The 18,768-nt window shown below is 60.8% G+C and overlaps 5 protein-coding genes and 1 pseudogene across 6 annotated transcripts; all 6 read right to left on the reverse strand.

Moving 5' to 3' along the window:
- Window positions 1-888: 888 nt before the first annotated feature.
- Window positions 889-4,665, reverse strand: LBRM_10_1140 (conserved hypothetical protein; the record flags this gene model as incomplete). The annotated part of the gene is made up of 1 exon (XM_001562832.2): window positions 889-4,665. One exon carries the CDS (start codon window positions 4,663-4,665, stop codon window positions 889-891), a length of 3,777 nt encoding a protein of 1,258 aa, XP_001562882.2.
- Window positions 4,666-5,275: 610 nt separating this feature from the next.
- LBRM_10_1150 (conserved hypothetical protein) lies at window positions 5,276-6,040 on the reverse strand (the record flags this gene model as incomplete). The annotated part of the gene is made up of 1 exon (XM_001562833.2): window positions 5,276-6,040. The coding sequence occupies one exon, from the start codon at window positions 6,038-6,040 to the stop codon at window positions 5,276-5,278; it is 765 nt and encodes a 254-aa protein (XP_001562883.2).
- A 796-nt stretch (window positions 6,041-6,836) lies between these two features.
- LBRM_10_1160 (conserved hypothetical protein) lies at window positions 6,837-7,805 on the reverse strand (the record flags this gene model as incomplete). Its single annotated transcript, XM_001562834.1, has 1 exon — window positions 6,837-7,805. The coding sequence occupies one exon, from the start codon at window positions 7,803-7,805 to the stop codon at window positions 6,837-6,839; it is 969 nt and encodes a 322-aa protein (XP_001562884.1).
- Window positions 7,806-8,461: 656 nt separating this feature from the next.
- LBRM_10_1170 (hypothetical protein, unknown function) lies at window positions 8,462-10,213 on the reverse strand (the record flags this gene model as incomplete). Its single annotated transcript, XM_001562835.1, has 1 exon — window positions 8,462-10,213. One exon carries the CDS (start codon window positions 10,211-10,213, stop codon window positions 8,462-8,464), a length of 1,752 nt encoding a protein of 583 aa, XP_001562885.1.
- A 2,768-nt stretch (window positions 10,214-12,981) lies between these two features.
- Window positions 12,982-15,330, reverse strand: LBRM_10_1180 (conserved hypothetical protein; the record flags this gene model as incomplete). The annotated part of the gene is made up of 1 exon (XM_001562836.1): window positions 12,982-15,330. One exon carries the CDS (start codon window positions 15,328-15,330, stop codon window positions 12,982-12,984), a length of 2,349 nt encoding a protein of 782 aa, XP_001562886.1.
- A 618-nt stretch (window positions 15,331-15,948) lies between these two features.
- LBRM_10_1190 lies at window positions 15,949-18,542 on the reverse strand (annotated as a pseudogene). Its single transcript has one exon. A coding segment is annotated over exon 1 (2,594 nt).
- Window positions 18,543-18,768: the final 226 nt, after the last annotated feature.

The following is an 18,768-nucleotide window of genomic DNA, read 5'->3' on the forward strand; positions in this document are numbered from 1 at the left end:
GTATCCGGTAGAGGCGCACGGGCGGATATCGCCTCGCCCCCCCTTCCCAACTCCTGGGGTGTGAAGCGGGGAGGGAGAGGGAGAGGGGGGATTGAAGGGGGAGAGAGAATAGGGCGGATAGATGCAGCCGTGCTGCGAGTCTCGCCCCCTCCCCTCCCCTCCCCCCGTTTTCCCCTTTCCTCCGTCGTCCTCTTCTCCCTCATGTCCCTTCCTCACTCAAACGCTTTTCTTTCCTTTAAATTGCGTCTCCCTCTTGCATCCTGTCCGCGTGAAACGCGCGTGGGAGAGAGCGAGCGAGCAGATGCCGCGCTGTACATCGATATCCACCAAATCAATCCACATCCAAGCACATACACTACACGTCGCGCGCGCTCTCTCTCTCCGCCGTCTTCTCTACGACTGCCTCCCTTTTCCCCCTTCATCTTTCTCTTTCCTGCCTTCTATCGTTGACTACACCGCGGCAGCACTCGCAGTGTCGTAGACACACCATTACGATGGAGAAGAAGCCGGAGGCTGCGAAGGAGAGAGAGAGGGGAGGAGGTGAGGCAGGAGGGAGGTGCTGGCGGCGGCAAGAGGGAGTGCTCCTCAGCCTGTTTTTCAGCTCTGAGCTGCGAGCATAGGCGAAGAAACGAAAAGGCTGATGAAATGCAGACGTGAAGCGCTAAGAAGAGCGCGTGCGCGCACACGCACACGTCAGTCAACATACGCGACGCGGACGAAGACGCAAGTGTACACAGCTACATTGATAAGAGGAGGGAAACGGCTGAAAATAGATTGTGGCCGACCGACCGAGCGAGGGAGGGTGGGTGGGGAGGGGGGGGGTAGAAGGACTGCATGGACCAAGAAGCACGCACGTCAGACACGACGCACGTAAGGAGTGGGAGGGTGTCACGACGCACCAGCAACGGAAAAGATCCAGCTGACCGCCGTCACCACCTCCTCTTGTGACACGCCCTCAAGGAAAGAGACGAGCGGGACGCCCATGAAGGTCGGGTTTGGGGCCGCTGGGGAGGCTGCGCCGCTGAGGAAGTACCGCTCCGCCTCGCCCTTTGATCCTGACGCTGTCGGTGGCGCCAAGGCCGGTGCCAGCTCGCGCCACAGAGTGCACACTACCCCCTCCGCTTTCTGCGCCAGCATCAGGAGCTCCTTACCAACTGCCTCGGAGACGTGCGCCACAGCGGCAGTCTCCGTAGCGTTGCCGGTGCCCTGGCGTACTGAGGCCGCCGCAGGGCCTCCACCGGCACCAGTTCCTCCGCGCTGGCGCAGTCGCAAGCTCGCTGCTTGAATCACCAGAACAACGTCCTCGTAACAGCGCGCCAGCACCGCTTGCCACTGCCGCACCTCTATCTTTGACGCTGCTGAGGTCACGACGGTTGGGTCCTGGCGAACAGACGAGGTAGAGCGACGGCCTGTGCCACTATCACCGTTGCGTCGGCCCAGGAATAGGAGCGGCGCGCCGCCACCAACACCAGCGCGGCCCTCTACCAGCAGACTGGCGAGCCATCGCACCCGCTCAGCAATCTTCTCCTCCACCTGACCTTCTCTGGCCACCACCGCGGCCCGGGCAGCGAGCCGACGCGCGCCACCGGCGTTTCCAGTGAAGCTCACGTCCTTCTCCTCGACTGCCACCGACCGTGAGGGTGAGCCAGTGCCGCTACTGAGGTTGCCTGTGCGGCCATCCCCACCGTTTAGCACGCTGAGAGCCGCCTTGACCAGCAGCAGAGTGCAGCTCTCCACAGGAAAGCCCGACGGTTTGAGAGGGCCCACGTAACGGTGCACCACCCACGGCGCCTCGTCCACCAATGCCTCAGCTTCCTGCGCCGCTGCGCATGCTCGCGACTTCGATGTGCAGGCGAGGATGGAACGCATCTGCGCTGGCGTCGCCTCGTGCACAAAGACCCTCAACGCAGCCTCTGCCGCGTCCTCGGCAAAGATGTTGCCCCCATCGTCAGCAGGAGGCGACGTGACTGCCACATCGCTTAGCTGCCCATCACCGTCGGCTGCGTCGCTGGCTACGGCGGCCGCCGAGACCACGCCGCCGGGCTTCTTCGCAGCAACGGTGATCAATGTGCGTGTTGCGTCGGTGCCCTCGGCTTTGTACTTCGCTGGCAGGAACGGGAGCAACTCTGCCAGCGCGCTTGCCACCAGCAGGCGCGACTCCTTTTCCGCCGGGTCCGATGACTCAATAGCGGAGGACAGCTCACGACAGAGCGTCTGCACACCAGCCCACAGAGCGCGCATCTCGTGGCTGTCCACCGACACATCGTGAGCCGTGGCGAGCGTAGTCGCGATGGTGTGATGGTCGCCTCCGTCGCGGACACCGGACGAGAGAGAGGCATGGGAGACACGTTGGTGCTGCTGGTGTGGGTGCGACGAGGACGGCGAGGATATATCCGCGTCGGCGGAGGCGACGGGTGAGTGGGATAGCAAACCGAGCTCGAACCACCGCTGCAGGCACCAGCGTAGCCATTGCGCCCGAAGCACAGAGAGCGTAGGCGACGACGCGTTCGTTGATGTTGGCGTCGCGGCGTTGTCCGGCAAAGGGAAGAGAGCGTTGTAGACGTCAAAGAATGGCCTGCCCACTACACATGCGGCCATCAGAGAGGGACGTAGCTCCATACGCAGCACCTGCACGGCAAGAGCCACCGCTGCCGCCGCCTCGTCGACACTTACGCTGCTCGCGTTCGTGCGGCTCATGGCGGCGTGCTGCAGCGCCGCAGCACTGCGCTGCTGTGCGAGCTGCACGAGAGTGTTGGTGATGGCGTCCTGCGAAGTCAGCACCGCGATGGCTGTGCTCCTGCCAGAGCGTGAGGCTGAACGGCGGGCGGGGCTGGTTGCTGTGCGTCCACCTGCACTGGCCTGAGGGTGACTGCCCATTGGCGTTTCCAGCGGCATGCAGGCAGCGGCACCAACACTGATGGGCGGCAGGGAGGTTAAAAGGGCACGGAGAAGCACCAGCAGGCACAGCTGAGCCGTGTTTTCTGCGCCAGCAGCGACACTCTCTCCATCGCCAGCGGTGGCGTCAGCGTCGAGAGTCGCTTCCTCAGCAGCCGAGTCACGCACGGCACACTCAATGGTGACCCATAGCGAATTCAGCAGCGGGGCGGCGAGTCGGCGGTTTGCTGGCAAGACGGCCGTGATGAGCTCAGCATAGTTGGCTGCCAACGGCCAGTGCAGCCCACGCACCGCCTGTGCAAAGGTTGGAGAGGCCGCCAAGTATGTCTTAAAGCAGGCGACGGCATGGTGGACGTTGAAGTCGCTGAGTGTTGCCAGCAGAACGGCGCTGAAGTGAAGAGCGTTGCGCACGAAGGCGAAAGGCACGCCGCCGCCAGCGTCGCTCTCACTACCACCACAGAGTCGCGACTGCGCATTCGCGACGGAGGCGAACAGGCAGTCGACAAGGACATCGAGGCCGTGGCCACCGTAGTGCATTAGGATCTGAGCTAGCTCCGGAACAGCGCTGAGGATTGCTTCCCAGACGCCCGTGCGAAGCATTGCCTGCTGAGCGTCGTAGCCGTCTCTGCCTGTGCTTCCGAGCGTTACGTTCCTCTCACCCTCCAAGTCCCACTCACCAGATGGGTAAGCAGAGAGCCAGCGAAGGGTGACAGGTAGCGACGACATCGGCGTTGCAGTCGCTTCGTTGCCCCTCATCAGTACCTCGAGGGCGTCTGCCGGCACCGACTCGCGCACCTTCATACAGAACCACGCACCAGCCATCGAGGAGCCGTGGGACGGGATAGGTCCACCGGCGGCATCTGCAGCGGCCGACTCAGCTGGTCGCTGCAGCGGAAGTACTGTGGACACATGACCTGCAGCTCGCACAGCTACGTGGAGGAGCGGCTTATCTGCAGTTGCTGCCTCGGCTGTCAATGCGGGTGCCTGCGATGTAGTGGGCTTCGTATGCTTCGGCATCGGGAGTGATGGCGGCAAGGGCGACAGCAGCACCGGGGCGGCGCTACGTACATCCTTGCCGCCGACATCGCTCAGGATGCTGCCGGCAGCCACAGCAGCTCCAAACAACGATGCAGGCTTGTCGCATCTGCCCGCGAAGCCGCCGCGAGAGTCCACGTGTGTGGAGGGGTGAGGATCGTTTGCGCTACCGCCGTACCGCCTACGTGCAGCGGCGCCACCAGTGCTGGCTGGCATGTACACCGGCACCTTGTTGGCTGGCACGTCAGGTAGCGCATCCTCCAGCGGCACCACCTCGATGTCCACATGTTTGCCAGTCAGCACTGTGTATAGCTGCCGCAGAAAGGCACCGGCACAGCCGTCTGCGCCGTTCATCATGCCATCTACCATAGCTGCACTCACTTCCACCCCTTGCTGGCGCAGCACCTTACGCAGCACAAACCAGTTGCTCTGCTTGCTCGCGGCGCCAGCCTTGTTCTCGAAGCTGTGCAGCGGCACATGTGGCCAGTAGTGAGCACAGATGTGTGCAAACACATACCCGTTTGCCAAGTCACGCTTCGGGTACTTCACGAAGCTGCCGAGTTGCAGGGACTGCAGCCATGTCAAGATCGCGCGAGGGAGCACGGCACCGGTGCGAAGCGAAAAGGGCGGCGCAGCTGCAGCCAGCGAGGAGGCAACGCTAGCCGACTCCTTCCCCATCGTGGAGCTTCGCCGGGCAGCGGCAGATCCCGCCTCTGAGGACGACGCGTGCGTCATTCGCCCCGCTGCCGCTCCGGCTGGTACGTGTGAGTTGGCGCAGGCTGCACAGAGGAGGGTATGGGGGAGGTGAGTGGCCCCGAACTGAGGAAGAGAATAAGGGCGTGAGGGAAAGAGGGCGTGCACGTGCCTGTGTGTGTGCGCGCGCTTGCGTCTTCGAGAGTGTGCTGGCCCCAACACAACACTCACGAGGTTTGGCTCTGCACGCGTGTGTCAGAGGAGCAGCCGCTGTTGGCGATGCAGGAAAGGGGGCGAAAGGCTGATGGTTCGGGAGGGGGGAGGGGAGGGGAGGGAGAGACAAAGGGGGTGAGGATGTGAGAAGGAGGCGCACATGTACTTTGCTCGTTGAGCATCACACCTGCACGTGGAATGGATGAATGGGGAGACGTGCTCAGCACACTACACCAACACACACACACACACACACACACAAGCGCATTGCATATATATGTGTGTGTGTGTGTTGGTGTGCCATGGATGTGTTGGACAAGAAAGGCGCAAAGAGGGAGCGAGATTAAGAGGGGCGATATGGGCTGGCGACGACACCTCACACGTGCCGTCAAGCAGAGGGGCATGCGCACCCTCCTTGCTTGAGCAAGGTGTCAACGCCTCAGTGGCCGAGAAAGACATAGTGAAGCGTGCGCCATGCAGTCCGTGGTGCCTGTGCGATGGCGTTGCGTAGTCGATAGCCATAGTAGAAGGCGCCTAGGGCCATGAGGTGCGTCGAGGGCAGGCCACGACGCTCCGTCCCACGCCTGGCAGCTCTGTTCTTCTGCACGCTCTCGAAATACTCCGCCGTGAAGCCGTGCGTGCCGTCTGCTGTGGCCGCATCTTCCCGGATGCGTTCCTCCCGCTTCTGCCGGTGCTTTTCGAAGTGCCGCGCGTAGCGCACGAATTCATGGAAGGACACGCTTGGCTCCCGCAACTTCGACTCCATTGAGGATATCACCGTGTTGCTGGCGGCGCGTTGCCACGGCAGCGTAACGCCACGCAGGCTTATCGATGAGCCCGGTGCGTGGAAGCTAGTCGCCACCTCTGCCCACTCATCTTCGTGCGGACGCGCTGCCGTGCCGCTCTCACTGTTCGCAACTGCGCTGGAGGGACCCTGGCGGTGCTGGCCGAGGTTAGCGCCTTGCCGATATTGCACTCGGTGCTCGAGCAGCTTTTTCAGGGAGGTGTAGGCTTCCGTCAGTTGAACCATTCGTGCCGTCGCAGCCTTCTCATCATCGGCGTGCAGGTCTGGGTGATTCTCCTTTGTGAGCTGCACGAACTTCTTCTTGAGGTCGTGCTTGTTTGTGGGTGGCGCCTGAAAGCCGAGGGTGCGGCAGGCAACGCCGATGGGCAGGCAACGGTGCAATAGGGAAAGGCGAAACATATCGGCGCGCGTCGTGAAGCCACAACCCGACAAGCAGAGGTCGTGCGAGGCTGAGGGAGAGGGGAGGAGAAGAGACTCACACCCAGCACGAAGAGAGAGGTATGACACCGAGCGAGAGGGTGTGAGAGAGGTCAACGAAGACGAGGCGAGGATTCCTTGATGCGTGTGAAGCGAGATGGCGCTCAGTGTCCATGGCGCACACGGGTGTATGGCCGAATGTTTGTAAGGGGTGTGCTGAAGGCGTCCTTTAGTGTGGCTGCTACGTACGAGTTCGCTGGGCGGGGAGGGACGAAAGGCTGGCAGAGGGGGGTGGGTGAGGCGTGGAGACACGTCAACGCACAACCGCCACTCCTCAAGCAGCGATGTACTCTGGCGCTGAGACGCGAAATAGGCACCATTGCCATTTACTCGCTCGCTACGCTTCCACGCCGTTTACTCCTCCCCACCACCCCCATCACGTGGTTCTCACGGAGTTTGGAGTGGTGCGTGCGCGTGCGTAGAGTCGTATTTTTTTTCCTTTTAAAGAGGCAGAAGGGGGAGGGGGGGGGGGACCGGCGCAGCAGCTGCGGCGGCATCTAAGCGCAACGACATGTACCCACACGTATGCACATGCAGCGAGAGCCGCATGTCACCAAGGGGGTGGGGCGCTCCTCTCCCCCACCGCTTCACTACCTCACCACAGGCTTCAGAGATGTTGCCGTCTGCAATGTACCCAGAGCGGTAGAGTGGGCCACCTCCTTCCTTAACGGGAGAACCGGGTGCTAACTCCTGCCCAGCAGACCCATCCATATCTTGCCTACACAAGAGTCACCAAAACATCCACGCCGAACAACTGCGCAAAGAGGTGCACTGCCTCATCAATGTGATTCACCCAGCTGTCCGCACTGCCACTGCGGGCTCCGGCTTGCACACTGCCACCGCCAGTGCCAGCACTAACGACACCGCCGCGACCGCCGGCCGTACTGCCACCGCCGCTGCCGCCATTCTCGTCATCGCCATCTTCATCCTCGTCCTCGTCTGTCTGAGCAGCAAGCGCTTTCTCCTCCTCCTCCGCTGTGTGCGCATCCACGGAAAAGGTCCAGCCACTGCGCTTTAGCATCAGCTCCACCACCCGCTGCAGCACCAGCGCTGCTCGCGACGGATCGTCGGCGACAATGTGCATCACACCGACCGGCTTTGTGCCTCGGCCCTTCGTTACCGCACCGCCGTGGCGCACGCGCTGCTGCTGATAGTACTCGACAATGTAGTCAAACGTGACTAAGTCCGTTGTGGCAATGAGGTCGAAGTATGGCGGCAGCGCCGCGGTACCGCTTTCCGCCAAGACGCACACGGCGCGGCGCAGAGACAGCTCTGCCTCGGAGAAGGAGGAGTTGAAGTACGCGTAAGGGGCGATGCGAGCATCGCCGCCGTCGTTGTCCATATAAGGAAGGTCGACGGCAGCGCCCCTATCGAGGGCCCCGCTCAGCACCTTGCCAGCCATTTGCAGCACATGCGTGTCCTCACTCACCGAGGCATCGGCGTTACTCAGCTGTGCGGCGCCAGAGCGGAGCTCGTTTTGCTGCGGCTGAAGCGCCGCTGCCCGGGCGAGAGCGGGTGTTGTGCTGGCGCTCACGACCAACACATCACTCAGGTGGCCGCACCGCAACGTCATGTGAGCAAAGAGCATCACCGCTGTCGCCTGCGTCGCGGTTGGTGGAGACGAGTTCGGCTCCGCGCCGCTACTGGCGAGGGCGTTGCCGTCCACCACGTGGAGATGAAACTTCATCTGGCGCCGCAAAGGCCAGCTAATACAGGGAGAGAGAGAGAGCACCACTCTTGTATAGGCGAATGAGTGCGCTATGTGCGTGGCCTGCTCGGGTGGTGATGTGCTACGTAGCGTAGTGACGCAGCCGGACCATCAACAGGTGAGCGAGGCAGAGAGAGCGAAAGAGAAGGAGTGGGAGCGTGGATGAGGAGGATGAGAAGAGACGAGGCGAAGAGTGCAGTTGGCACCTCCACCTCCCACTAAGGATACACGGTCGTCTTGAGTCCCCACTCGCCTGTATTTATCCCCGAGCGAGCAGCCGTGACGATGCTGATGGGGGAGGGCGTTGCAATTGTTCGTGCGGTTGTGTACAACAAGATCGAGTGGGAGGGGGGGGGGGAGAAGATGGGCATGTGCGTTGCGGTAGAGAATGGCAATGCGAGTGAAATAAAGACGTGGAAAGAATGAAGCGGCTGGACTGACATGCGGCAACGACGAGGGGAGAGGAGGAGGAGGAGGGAGGTAGGCAGTAAGATACACGGAGAAGGAGCGCCGTGTGTTCTTCAACTGTACTAGCCATTTCCTTTTCCCCACTAGCGTCATCTCACTAGCGAGTACTACAGATAAATTCTCCCCCTTCGTGACCACACGAACGTGCTCACCTCACCACAGGCCGTTTACTGTTCCCCGTCTCCCGTGCCACAGCGCGAAGTGGCGTCGTCGACGCCATTGTCGGGGGACGCAAGGTACGCCTCAAGGGCTGTTTTCTGTCGGCGCAACAGGCCGAGCGCGCCCATCACCCTTCCCAGCGTGTCTCGTAGCCCAGCCTCGGTCCGTTCCAGAGCGCTCACCTCCCCTACGATGTGCTGCAAGTGCTCTTCCAACCGCGGTAGTTCTCGCTGAAGCACCGCGTAGCGTTCCGCTGCACTGTCTGCTGTACTCGAGCCACTCAGAGGGAGGGTAGTGGGTGTACCACTGCTAGCTTCGCTTTTTTCACCGGCCAGCAAGCCATCACGCGCGCGCCGTTTCTGATTGAATGCTTCGTCGACCAAAGTGCAGTCTTCCGCTGCCTGCGCACGCTGCGCGCGCAGCGCAGCGAATTTGTCAGAAATCGACTTCAGCGCCTGCCGCACTTGCACAAGGCCGCTCTCCGCGTCCTCACGTCGTCGCTTTGAGTCACGGCATGCCTGTTGCGCTGCTGCGAGTGCCTCCTCAGCAGCGCGGTGGTCACTGATGGCCACGTCGTACGCTACCTTCGCCTGGTCATAGCGGGTCTCGCTGGCCGCCAGCTCCTGACGTGCAATGTCGTTCTGCAAAGTGACGTGCTGCTGCAGTTGCTGAAGGCGCTGCAGTGCCTCTTTAGCAGCCTCCTCTCGCAGCGCGGAGGCATTCTGTAACGCAGCGGCCCGCTCAGCCGCGGCGCACTGTGCACGCAACTCCGCCAGCCGGCGACGTTCGTGGGTCTCTTGCTCGGTCGCCTCCGCCAAGGCAGCCTTCAGCCTTTCTAGTTGCTGCCGCAGCGCCCGTTCACTCTCGGTGCGCTGCTGCAGCCGCGCTGCCGCTGCCCTTTGCTGCTCTGCGCGGGCTCTCTGCCACTGAAGATGTGCATTCACCACGAGGCGGGTGCGACGCACCACAGCATCCGCAAGACTGCGCAGGGAGTCGGAGGCGCCTTCCTCCACTTCTGCACCCTCTTCACTGTTGCACGAACTGCCCACGTAATTTGATTCCACCAGGGCATTGCGTTGATGCCGCGTCGATGATGGGTAGTTCGCACCTTCCACATGATGATTGTGGTGCTGCTGGTACAACACGGCAAGACCCCGATGAATTCCACGCAAAATCTCCTTCAGCGACGCTTCACCCTCCACGATGGCCTGCGCAGTCACGGTAAGCCGCTGAAACTCGCGAGTGCGCGGAGATGGAGCTTCTACCTCATGCTGCTCACGGTGCAGCCGCAGCAGCCGCTCGCGGCCGAGACTCAGCAGCGCCCATCGACTTTCGAACACACGCGTGTTTGCCGCCGCCAACTCCTCGAGCTGAGCGAGGCGCTTTCGCGCCTGCTCAACGGTATGCACTGTATCCACAGCTGTGCGCAGGACGTCAGAGGTGCTTGCCGACGCCTTCAGACTTTCCGTAGGTAGCCACCGTGAGTGCTTATGGGCTCCCGGAGGTACAGGAGTGGGTACGGACGCGGCCGAGGACCACAGTGGCGGTGGCCTCGGTGACACCGATGATTGGTCAGGACACGCGAGACTGGTGCGTGAGACCCGTCGCTGCTGCCGTTGCGCCTGCAGCGCGCGTCGGCCCCACGCTAGCAAACTTGCCACATCCTCGCTCAGCGCTGATGGCGTGACGGCAGAAGAGGACTCGGCGAGAGAGGAAGAAGTGATATCATGGGTGGATTTGCACGGTGGTAGGTGCCACATGCAGAATGACAGAGGGAGTGGGCGGCGGTGGGAGCGGATGCAGTGGGTGCAAGAGTGCGCAGAAGAGCTCGCGAGTGCGCTTGGGGGCCCCGGGAACACAAGGACAAACCCACCAATTTGGTACGCTAAATTAGCTGCCCTGAGGTCGTGACCGCGACTAACAGACGCCTCCCAGGAGAAAACAGAAGGGGAGAAAAGAGAATTTTGGGTGAGCTGGAGGGGGGAGGGGGGGGGGGCGGCGACGGCGGAGGGGGAGATGATCGTGAGACTGCTGATGATCTAGAGCGGAATGCATGCACATACACATATATATATATGTGTGTGTGTGTGTGTCTGCTGCGCGGTTGTCATATGCGGTGGAGATGGCGGTTCGCTGATGTCTGAGACGCACATGCACCTGCGCACAGCGGTACGCTTGTGCCTGTTTTGATGCCAAGAACAACGGGGGAGGGAGACGGCGGGGGTTGTGAGAGGTGGTTCATGGGCAGACAGACATGCATGTACACCTTCCTCTTCCTCAGAGAGGATGGAGGGGGGGGGGGAGGGAACGAAAAGAGACGGGAGGAGGAGGTGGAAGGGGAGACCAACACACGAGTGACCATCTCTTCCTGCGGCATCCTCACTGGCTCTTCCATCTCGGTGTCCACCTCCCTTGTCGGTGTGGCTCGCCGTTGCTCATCGACGCTGGTGCTGCACTTGTCTGCGTGCGTGTGTGGGAAGGGGGTGGGTGGGTGGGTGAGACGACCACAGATGCACACGTGGCCGCACGCAGAGACCGAGGGCCGGCGCTTTCCGCACAAATCGGGGGTCTTCTCGTTCTTTGCGTTGAGAGACGGAGCGCGAGAAATGAGGGGAGAACAACAACAGACAAACAGACAACGCGCATAGACGTGACGCAGACGTCTCAACCCCCCCCCCCTCCCCTCCCCCCACCTTGCATGGGCATGTGAAGGACCGCCTGCACAGACAAGATCGATGGAAAGAGAGGGAAGGGGGAGGGAGGAAGAGAGGACGCGACGGACAGAGCACAGACATCCACTGTGTCCGCTCAACAGCAACAACGAGAAAGCAACGGCATCTCGGCAGCAACGACGCGCATACACATTCAACGACAGCGAGCGCTGTCATGCGCCGACAATTTGAGAGGATACAGGTCGGCGAGGCACATACCATATACAATGAGCTACGTGCAAAAGTGCCGCTATATGCATGCATGCATGCATGCTGGACAGGTGCGGCGACGCTACACATGCACGGAGAGAGGGTAGGTGCCTACGACCACCCAGGTTGTGCGTACAGATGCATTGATGCATCTTTTTAGTTTGCTCGCTTGCTCGCCGCCTCCCCACTCTTCTCTCCATATCCCTCGTTGTCCATATACCCTACTCCCTACACACCTGCGCGAGGCAATACAAACGCGAACATCGACCCAATTACATACGCACATAAGTTGTCAAGGGGCGCCTCCGCCATCAGCGCAGGAGCCGCCGCTTGACCAGCATTAATGTCCAAGTACACCAGCCCTTAGGAGAGAGAGAGAGAGGAAGGGGGGGGGGAAGGGGGCGAACGGCTTCCGAGACGGCAGTGCTGCTGGCCAATACACACACGCACACACACACACACACACACACACACACACGCGGGAGAGAGAAAAGAAGAAAAGGGTAAAGGTGGGGTGGGGTGGGGGGGGAGCTAGAAAATAGGTGTACGTTAGTTACCTGTACTTGACTGCACCTCTCCCTCCCCCCGGCGACAGACACATCCCCAGACAGGTAGATGCAGAAGTAAAGTGTGTTCTCCTTCCAGCTCCCCGCCTCTCCGCACACAGTCCCTTGCATGAAAGCCATCGCCAGTCGCGGTCTTAGCCAACCCTCGTCCGTTCCTCCCCTTCACACACGCCTCTCTTTACCTCTCTCATAGCTGCCTGCGAGCAAGAAGAAAATGCCAGCCGAGCACCTCAGCGAGGGACACGGTCACCTGTTCGTTTCTCTCGCTGAGGTGCTCAGCTGAGGGGGATGGAAGAGCGCCTTGACAAGGGAGAGAGGGAGGAGATGGAGACCGTATGCAGCCAACTAGCTGGCCAAGTGGGAAAGAAGGCACTCACACCCGCGAGCGAAGAGGCAGGCCAACAGTCATCTCGCATCTCCTCGGCCCCCCCCAACAAACCATCACCATCACCACCAGCGTTATGGACAGTCTTTCCCCCTTTCCCCCCTTCAGCCCATCGACTACCTGGAGACGAAGCAGCCCTGCAACGCGAGAGGATGAGGTGGGGCACAGGCTCCGGCAAGCGAGAGGCGCAGGCGGGAAGCACACGAGCGCCTGCGCACATGAAAGAGAGAGAAGAGACGACAAAAGTGGGGAAGGGGAGGGGGGCGGTGGAGGAGGCAGCCGAGCGTCCGTCGACATCGCCCTCATCCAAACTGTCATTGGCAGCAATGGTCCGCAAACGCCAGACCTCCGGGAGAGAGAAGGAGGGAGAGGAAGAGGGAGAGAGAGCACCACGAAGCACTGCGAAGTGAAGGCAAACAACAACCAAAGAGAAAAGCGACCGGCACGCAGCAGAGTGCAGCCACCCACACGCGCACCGCTCAACGAAAACATCGCGAAGTGAAGAAGGCAACTCGATACTACACACACCATGACAAAGCGTGTGTAGTAACGCGGGCGTGAGCGTGTCACAGGAGAGGATAGAGGGAGAGAGTGAGAGCGGGGAAAAAATAAAAAGTCCTCTTCATACCCCTCCCCATTCCTTATCTCAGTCCTACTCACTTCCGCTCCTTGATTGCGTCCTCCATCAGTGAGACAAGCATGTCCTCCTTGAAGGTAGTGCGCAGCTGTGCAGCAAGCTTGTTCAGCACGTCTAGGCGGTTGTTTACAACATCTAGGACCTTGCGGATGAAGGCAAAGAGGAACCGGTGTGAGCACCCGAGGCTCTTCCACTGCAGGTACACCTCCACGAGCAGCGTGTCAGCTGGGCGTGCAGTAAAGATCTTGCGCAGCAACTCTTTATACTGGGAGCACAGGAAGTTCACGTCGTATCGGACAAACGTGAAGAAGGCCGAGGCGCAGAGAAACGGGCTGTGCTTCTGCATGTCGCTCAGGGCCGGACTTGCGTGAAAGTTGTCGTCATCGTACGAGGTGCAGAGCTCATTAAAGTACGTGACCTCGGGGTCGATGGTGCCAACCACATCTAGCACAGTTAGCTTTTGCTGCTGGTCGTCGTCCGAATCGTGAGCGAACATGGGTGGGGTGTAGCGCAGAAGCGCTTGCAGCACGCGGAAGCGGTCCTGGGGTTTCAGGTCCTTCAACTGGTCAGGCTTTGTGTCAGCCTCCACATCGCGCACCATGTTGGCAATTACCTCGATGCTCACGTGATTATCTACGAGCATGTTCAGTACCTTCGTGTGAAGCGAGTACGGAAACACGCTGTGGCCGTGCCGGATGAGCGAGGCCCAGTGAACGAAGTACTTTGGGATGTCTGTGAAAAGTTCCTCCTCTGCTGACTTCTGCACGTGCTGCAGCAGCGCCTCCTGCGCCTGCCCCATGGTGAGGGCGCCCTTCTTCATTAAGGTCTCGAACAGCTCACCGAGGCGGGTGCGCTCTGCCGTGTACTTGTATGTATTAATGTACCGGCCAAGCCACTTGGCGCAGTACACCACGACCACTTCAGGGGGAATCGACGACATGATGGAGACGATCTCGTCGACGGAGCTGCTCATGAAGAAGTCATCCATCACCTTTGAGAACTCCTCATAGTCAGGGACCCTGGGCTGCGCCTCCTGGGCCGGCACGGGCACCGGTGGCATGGCGGACACGTTTCCGCCGCGACCGTTGGTATTCGCCAGCGCTCCAGCACCGTTGTTGTTGGTGCTGTTCTGCGCGGCGTTGCCGCCACCCTCGGTGCGGCGTGCGCCGGGGCCGTGCAGCGGGACCCAATTGTTGTTCATCGTCTCGAGGAAGTTCTGTAGCAGGAACTGGATGCGCTTCTGTGGGTGTGAGATGCTCAGCTCAGTGATCGTCTCACGGTAGCGCGGGAGCGGGTCCTCGTAGAAAGCGGCATCGAGATGAGGACCGCACACCTGCAGCAACTCCATGAAGTGGATGAGGCTGTAGTCGGTTGGGATGTGGCGGCGGTGGCCAGGTCCGTAGAGCAGCGAGTCCAACACGGCGTGCACAACCTTCTGGCGGACCAGCCGGCTCTTGAACATTAGCCCAAGGAACTGAATGTTTGCCTTCTGCTTGCCCGAGAATTGTATGCGCTCCATCTCGGCATCCTCTGGTGACATGGTCGCCATCCGCTTCTCAAGCTCCACCGCATCTGCCCCAGAGTTCATGAACGTGGATCGGCACTGACGAAGCACCTCGTTGCGGATCATGCGGCCGGCCTCCTCGCGCTCGCCGATGGAGGAGATGAGGTGCGCGATGAGCTGCACGTACAGGTTCGTGTAGCAGCTATCCTCCGGCTTGGTTGACTTGTTAAAGAATACCTTGATGACCTCATCGATCTCTTCCTTGGTAGACTGCCGGATGGGGAGGTCGGTCAGCTCTTTCTTCATCTTCTCTAGGTTCGACGCCGTGACCTTGCCGAGGATGCCCAGCACCTCGTTGTTGATCCTCCGGTCTGTCATCACCTTCGACATCGTCGAGGCGTTCTGCTCGCGAAAGAGGTTGTCGCGTAGGGAGTTATTCTCCATGTCGTCCATATTCTCCGGCATTTCCTTCCACATAGCACGCGCATATTCCATCACCTCTCGCGGCACCTGCGTCTGACACCTGCGCAGCTTGATGAAGTCCTCCACGTTGTAGACGCGGTCTTCCGGGTAGGAGACCTCGGACGAGGCGGCTTCAGCAGCGTCGCTACGTTCCTCCTCCATCTCCTCCTTGGGTGGTGGGGGTGCTGGAGCGGGGGCCTGTACCGAGGTAGTCGGCTTCGCCCGCGGCGCACGAGGCAGGGTGCCGTGGTGGTGCGGCTGCTGCGCGCTAGCGCCTGTACCTGTGCTACCAGACTGTGCGCGGTCCAGGAAGCTCGGCGATGCGCTGGTGCGCAGCGACATCCCCCGCGCCTGCTGCGTCAGGGGGGCGGACGTGATGCGGCCCGGGTAATTCTTGTTCATGACGACAATGGCGATGGCAGCGACGCGCGAATGAGACGTGGCAAAGGGCAAACAAGCGGGGGCGAGAGAAACAAGAGGTGGAGGTGGCGCTCAACACTGAAGGGAGGGGAGGAGGACTGGCCGCGGCCCAGATGAGAGCCTTTCTCGCGGTGTGCGCAGGTGCCGCCCCTTCTTTGTGTCTATCGCGCTACGCTCGCTTGCTGTGTCTTCTTTTACTCTGCTGGGGACTATGGCGACGGGTGCCCCTCGTATCGCGGTGGACAGCGCTGATGTATTTATGCCGGTGAACGGGAGATCGATGTGGGTGGGTGTGCGGGGACGCGGACGAGCGCGCAGATACACCGTACGGGCCGCCTCCTCGTTGAGGGCTTTTCGTTGCGCTTCCACACACACACACACACACACTAACACTCACACAAAGGCTCCACAAGAGAACGCCCTGTTCGGCTGCGGGGCTGAGGGGGTGGGGTGGGGGAAGCAACAGCAGCAAAGACGAACGCACAAGCGGCACGCCACGACAGCAGTCACGACAATGGGAAGAGTTCTTGCAAGCCCCTGCCACTGTAGTAGAGGGCACGGAGGGAGAAGGAAACCTGTGCAAGCGAGAGAAGGAGAGGCAAATGTGGAGGGGAAGAGAGATGACTGGAGGAGGGGGGGGGAACAGCCCCCTTTTTCAGGGACACCCACACACACACACACAGGCAGACAGACACCCACACACACACGTAGGACAAAAGGAGGGCTCAGTTTAGGTTGCAGTCGAGCCAGAGCGCACACAAATGCGCCCAAAACAACCAAAACCAAAACTAGAAAAAAAGGCGATGTGGAATCCGGCGATACTGCGCAGCCGCGTGCACACCGAGTGAGGGAGAGAGGCACGCAAGAGGGAGCGATGGTGGTAGTGGAGGGAAAGGAAGAAGCGAGCGAGCGATATGAAATTTGGGATACATGAAAGGAAAAGGGCACGACATGTGTGACCCCCCCTCCACCCGAGCACGAACACGAGGCCGAGAATGACAAGCATACGAAGCCGCTGGGGTGGTGGGAGGAGGCAAGGGGCATTGCAGCCGAGTAGGAGAGAGAGAGCACCGCATTACCATCTGCACATCTAACGACTACGCAGAATCTTCCGGCGCAGGTGAGTGACATAGCGGAGCTAAAGTGAGTATTAGCGTTGTTTTCGTGGACTAATGAACTCATAGCCGAGGAGCGTGTGTGTGGGTGTGGGGGGGGGGGGACGGGAAACACGAGGGGAGAGAGATGGAGCTGCGCGCAAGCGTCGCTGTCCCTCTCCACCGTCTCCACTCCCTCCTCCACCCAGAAGCATAGGTATGCACTACGTCCATAGCATTATTCCATATTGTGTACATCCTTATTCACTCCTGTTCCTCTCGTTGCGGCCTTCTCCTTGTACTCTCCACGGCGCGACACACACACACACACACACACACACACACACGCGGACGCACGTGTGCATGTACGTATTGTGTCAGCTCCCTACGCGGCCGCGCAACAGGACCTCTAGCTCGTTAAGCCTCTCTTGGCGCTGTGGGTACTGCGGGGCGGTACTCGGGTATGTGGAAGCGTTGGAAACCATTGTTACAGCGGACATCATGCTCCCATCGGCGTCGGTGGCAGCTCGCTCTGCAAAGGCCACGGCACCAAGACCCTCCCCTACTGTAGTCGAGATCGTGACGAGCGCTGTCGCAGTCGACGCCGATGGGAGCTGCACGCCGGTGTAGTACGAAATACGTTACTCCATTGTCACTCCAGCGCGTAGCGTAGGGAGGATCTGAGCAAAGCTCAGCGGAGCTGCTGGTGAGTCTGCGACGGCCGGCGATGTCGCTGCGGCCCTGTGCGCTAGTCGATTTGGCAATGACAGTGGGGATTTGGTGTGGGCTGCCGGGTGCGCGTACACTTCACCGAAGACGGCTTGCACGGCGACTCGGGCATCTGCGAGGCTTCCTGGCGTGTACACGCCCATCCGCGCTTCGTCGATACCGTAGCGAGCAGACCAGGATTCCGGTGCAACGCGCTGTGCCTCGAGAGGATCCTCTGGGCCAGTCAGGCGCACCAGGCGCTCGACAGCGTTGACAGCGCGCAAGAGTAGCACCAACACTGTGCCCCCCCTGTAGGAGAGACGTTACCTTCTGTCGGACCTGTGGATCTGCATTGAACATGTGGCCATCCTTGCCGGTGGTACAGAGCTTAGGCGATGCCGCTGCCGACGGCGAGGAGAGCACGCCAGCACAAGAGCGCCGATACAGCCATGGTGCGACTGTTCTGGTGGAGTTTGTGTCAGCGGTGATAGCAGTCGTTACGGCTTGAGCGGTGTGTTCGCTAGGCAACGTCGACTCAAGGCTCGCGCCGCTGCCACCTTCTGCCCTTCCTCGGAGAGATGGCAGAGCAGAAAACGGTGGTGATGGTGGGGCACCACCTCGCGAGCGCCTCTTGCCACCTTGCCAGGCGTGGAGACGGGTGAGGAGCGCGGTTGCTGGAGCGCTCGATGCCCTTGAGCGAGACGCATGATGTTGGCCAGGAGCTGGCCACTCTCGCGGCTGGCGACATCGCCTGTTGTTGCGGTTGCGGGCGCTGCTGTCGCCGGGACGATTGCTGAGATGACGTCTCTATCCATCGCCGGTGCCGCAGCTCCGACCATCCCGACGGCAGGGGCGACTGCAGCGACGTCTCAACGACCTCTGCCTCCGTGGCGGCACTCGTAGACAAGAGGGGCTCTGTTGCGCGCCGCCGCAGGTGCGCGTACTGTTGGACAATGATGAGGGCCTGATCGAGTGTCAGCGTGAATCGGTGCTCAACAATGTTGACGCCATCATCGCGCAGCTCACGAACGATGCGGGCATGCGCTGCCTGACACTCCGGCATGCACACCAGGAGAGTCCACAGCGGCTCTGCTCGCTCGTCCCACGTGGACATTGCGCTTCCCCAGTTGGCGAATGCGGGCCTGTGAGTGCGCTGACCTTCTTTCTATTGAAGCCGCATCGGGGGGAGGGCGGGTAGGCGGGCGAGGCAGTGAAGTGTGCTGCAACTGCTGCGAGAGTGAAGGTATGCCTGGCGGTGGGTACGGCAGTGAAGAGAAGGGAAAGTGGGAGGAGAGTGACGCAGAACCGTTGGCAGCGCGCATACACCTGAGGGCCGAAGGAGGAGGAAGGCGGGAGGGAGGGAGGGAGGCGACACCGGGCCTGTGGGTGTATGGAAGACGGCGGGAAGGGTATACGCCTCGCATCGTACATGAGTTTCGATCATTAGCGCATGGCACCGCCCGTCATCTTCATTCTTACATTCCGCACCGTTACCTCAAGACGCCGCTTTTTCTCCTGCAGCGCAGGCGTCTTAGGAAGAACAAAGAAGAGCTGAAGTGCGGCGTGTGATCCACTTGACGACTCAGATGGCGCTCTAAGCGCTCGCTTACCGCCCCCC

Source organism: Leishmania braziliensis, chromosome 10, assembly GCF_000002845.2.
Source record: "Leishmania braziliensis MHOM/BR/75/M2904 complete genome, chromosome 10".
NCBI lineage: Eukaryota > Euglenozoa > Kinetoplastea > Trypanosomatida > Trypanosomatidae > Leishmania > Leishmania braziliensis.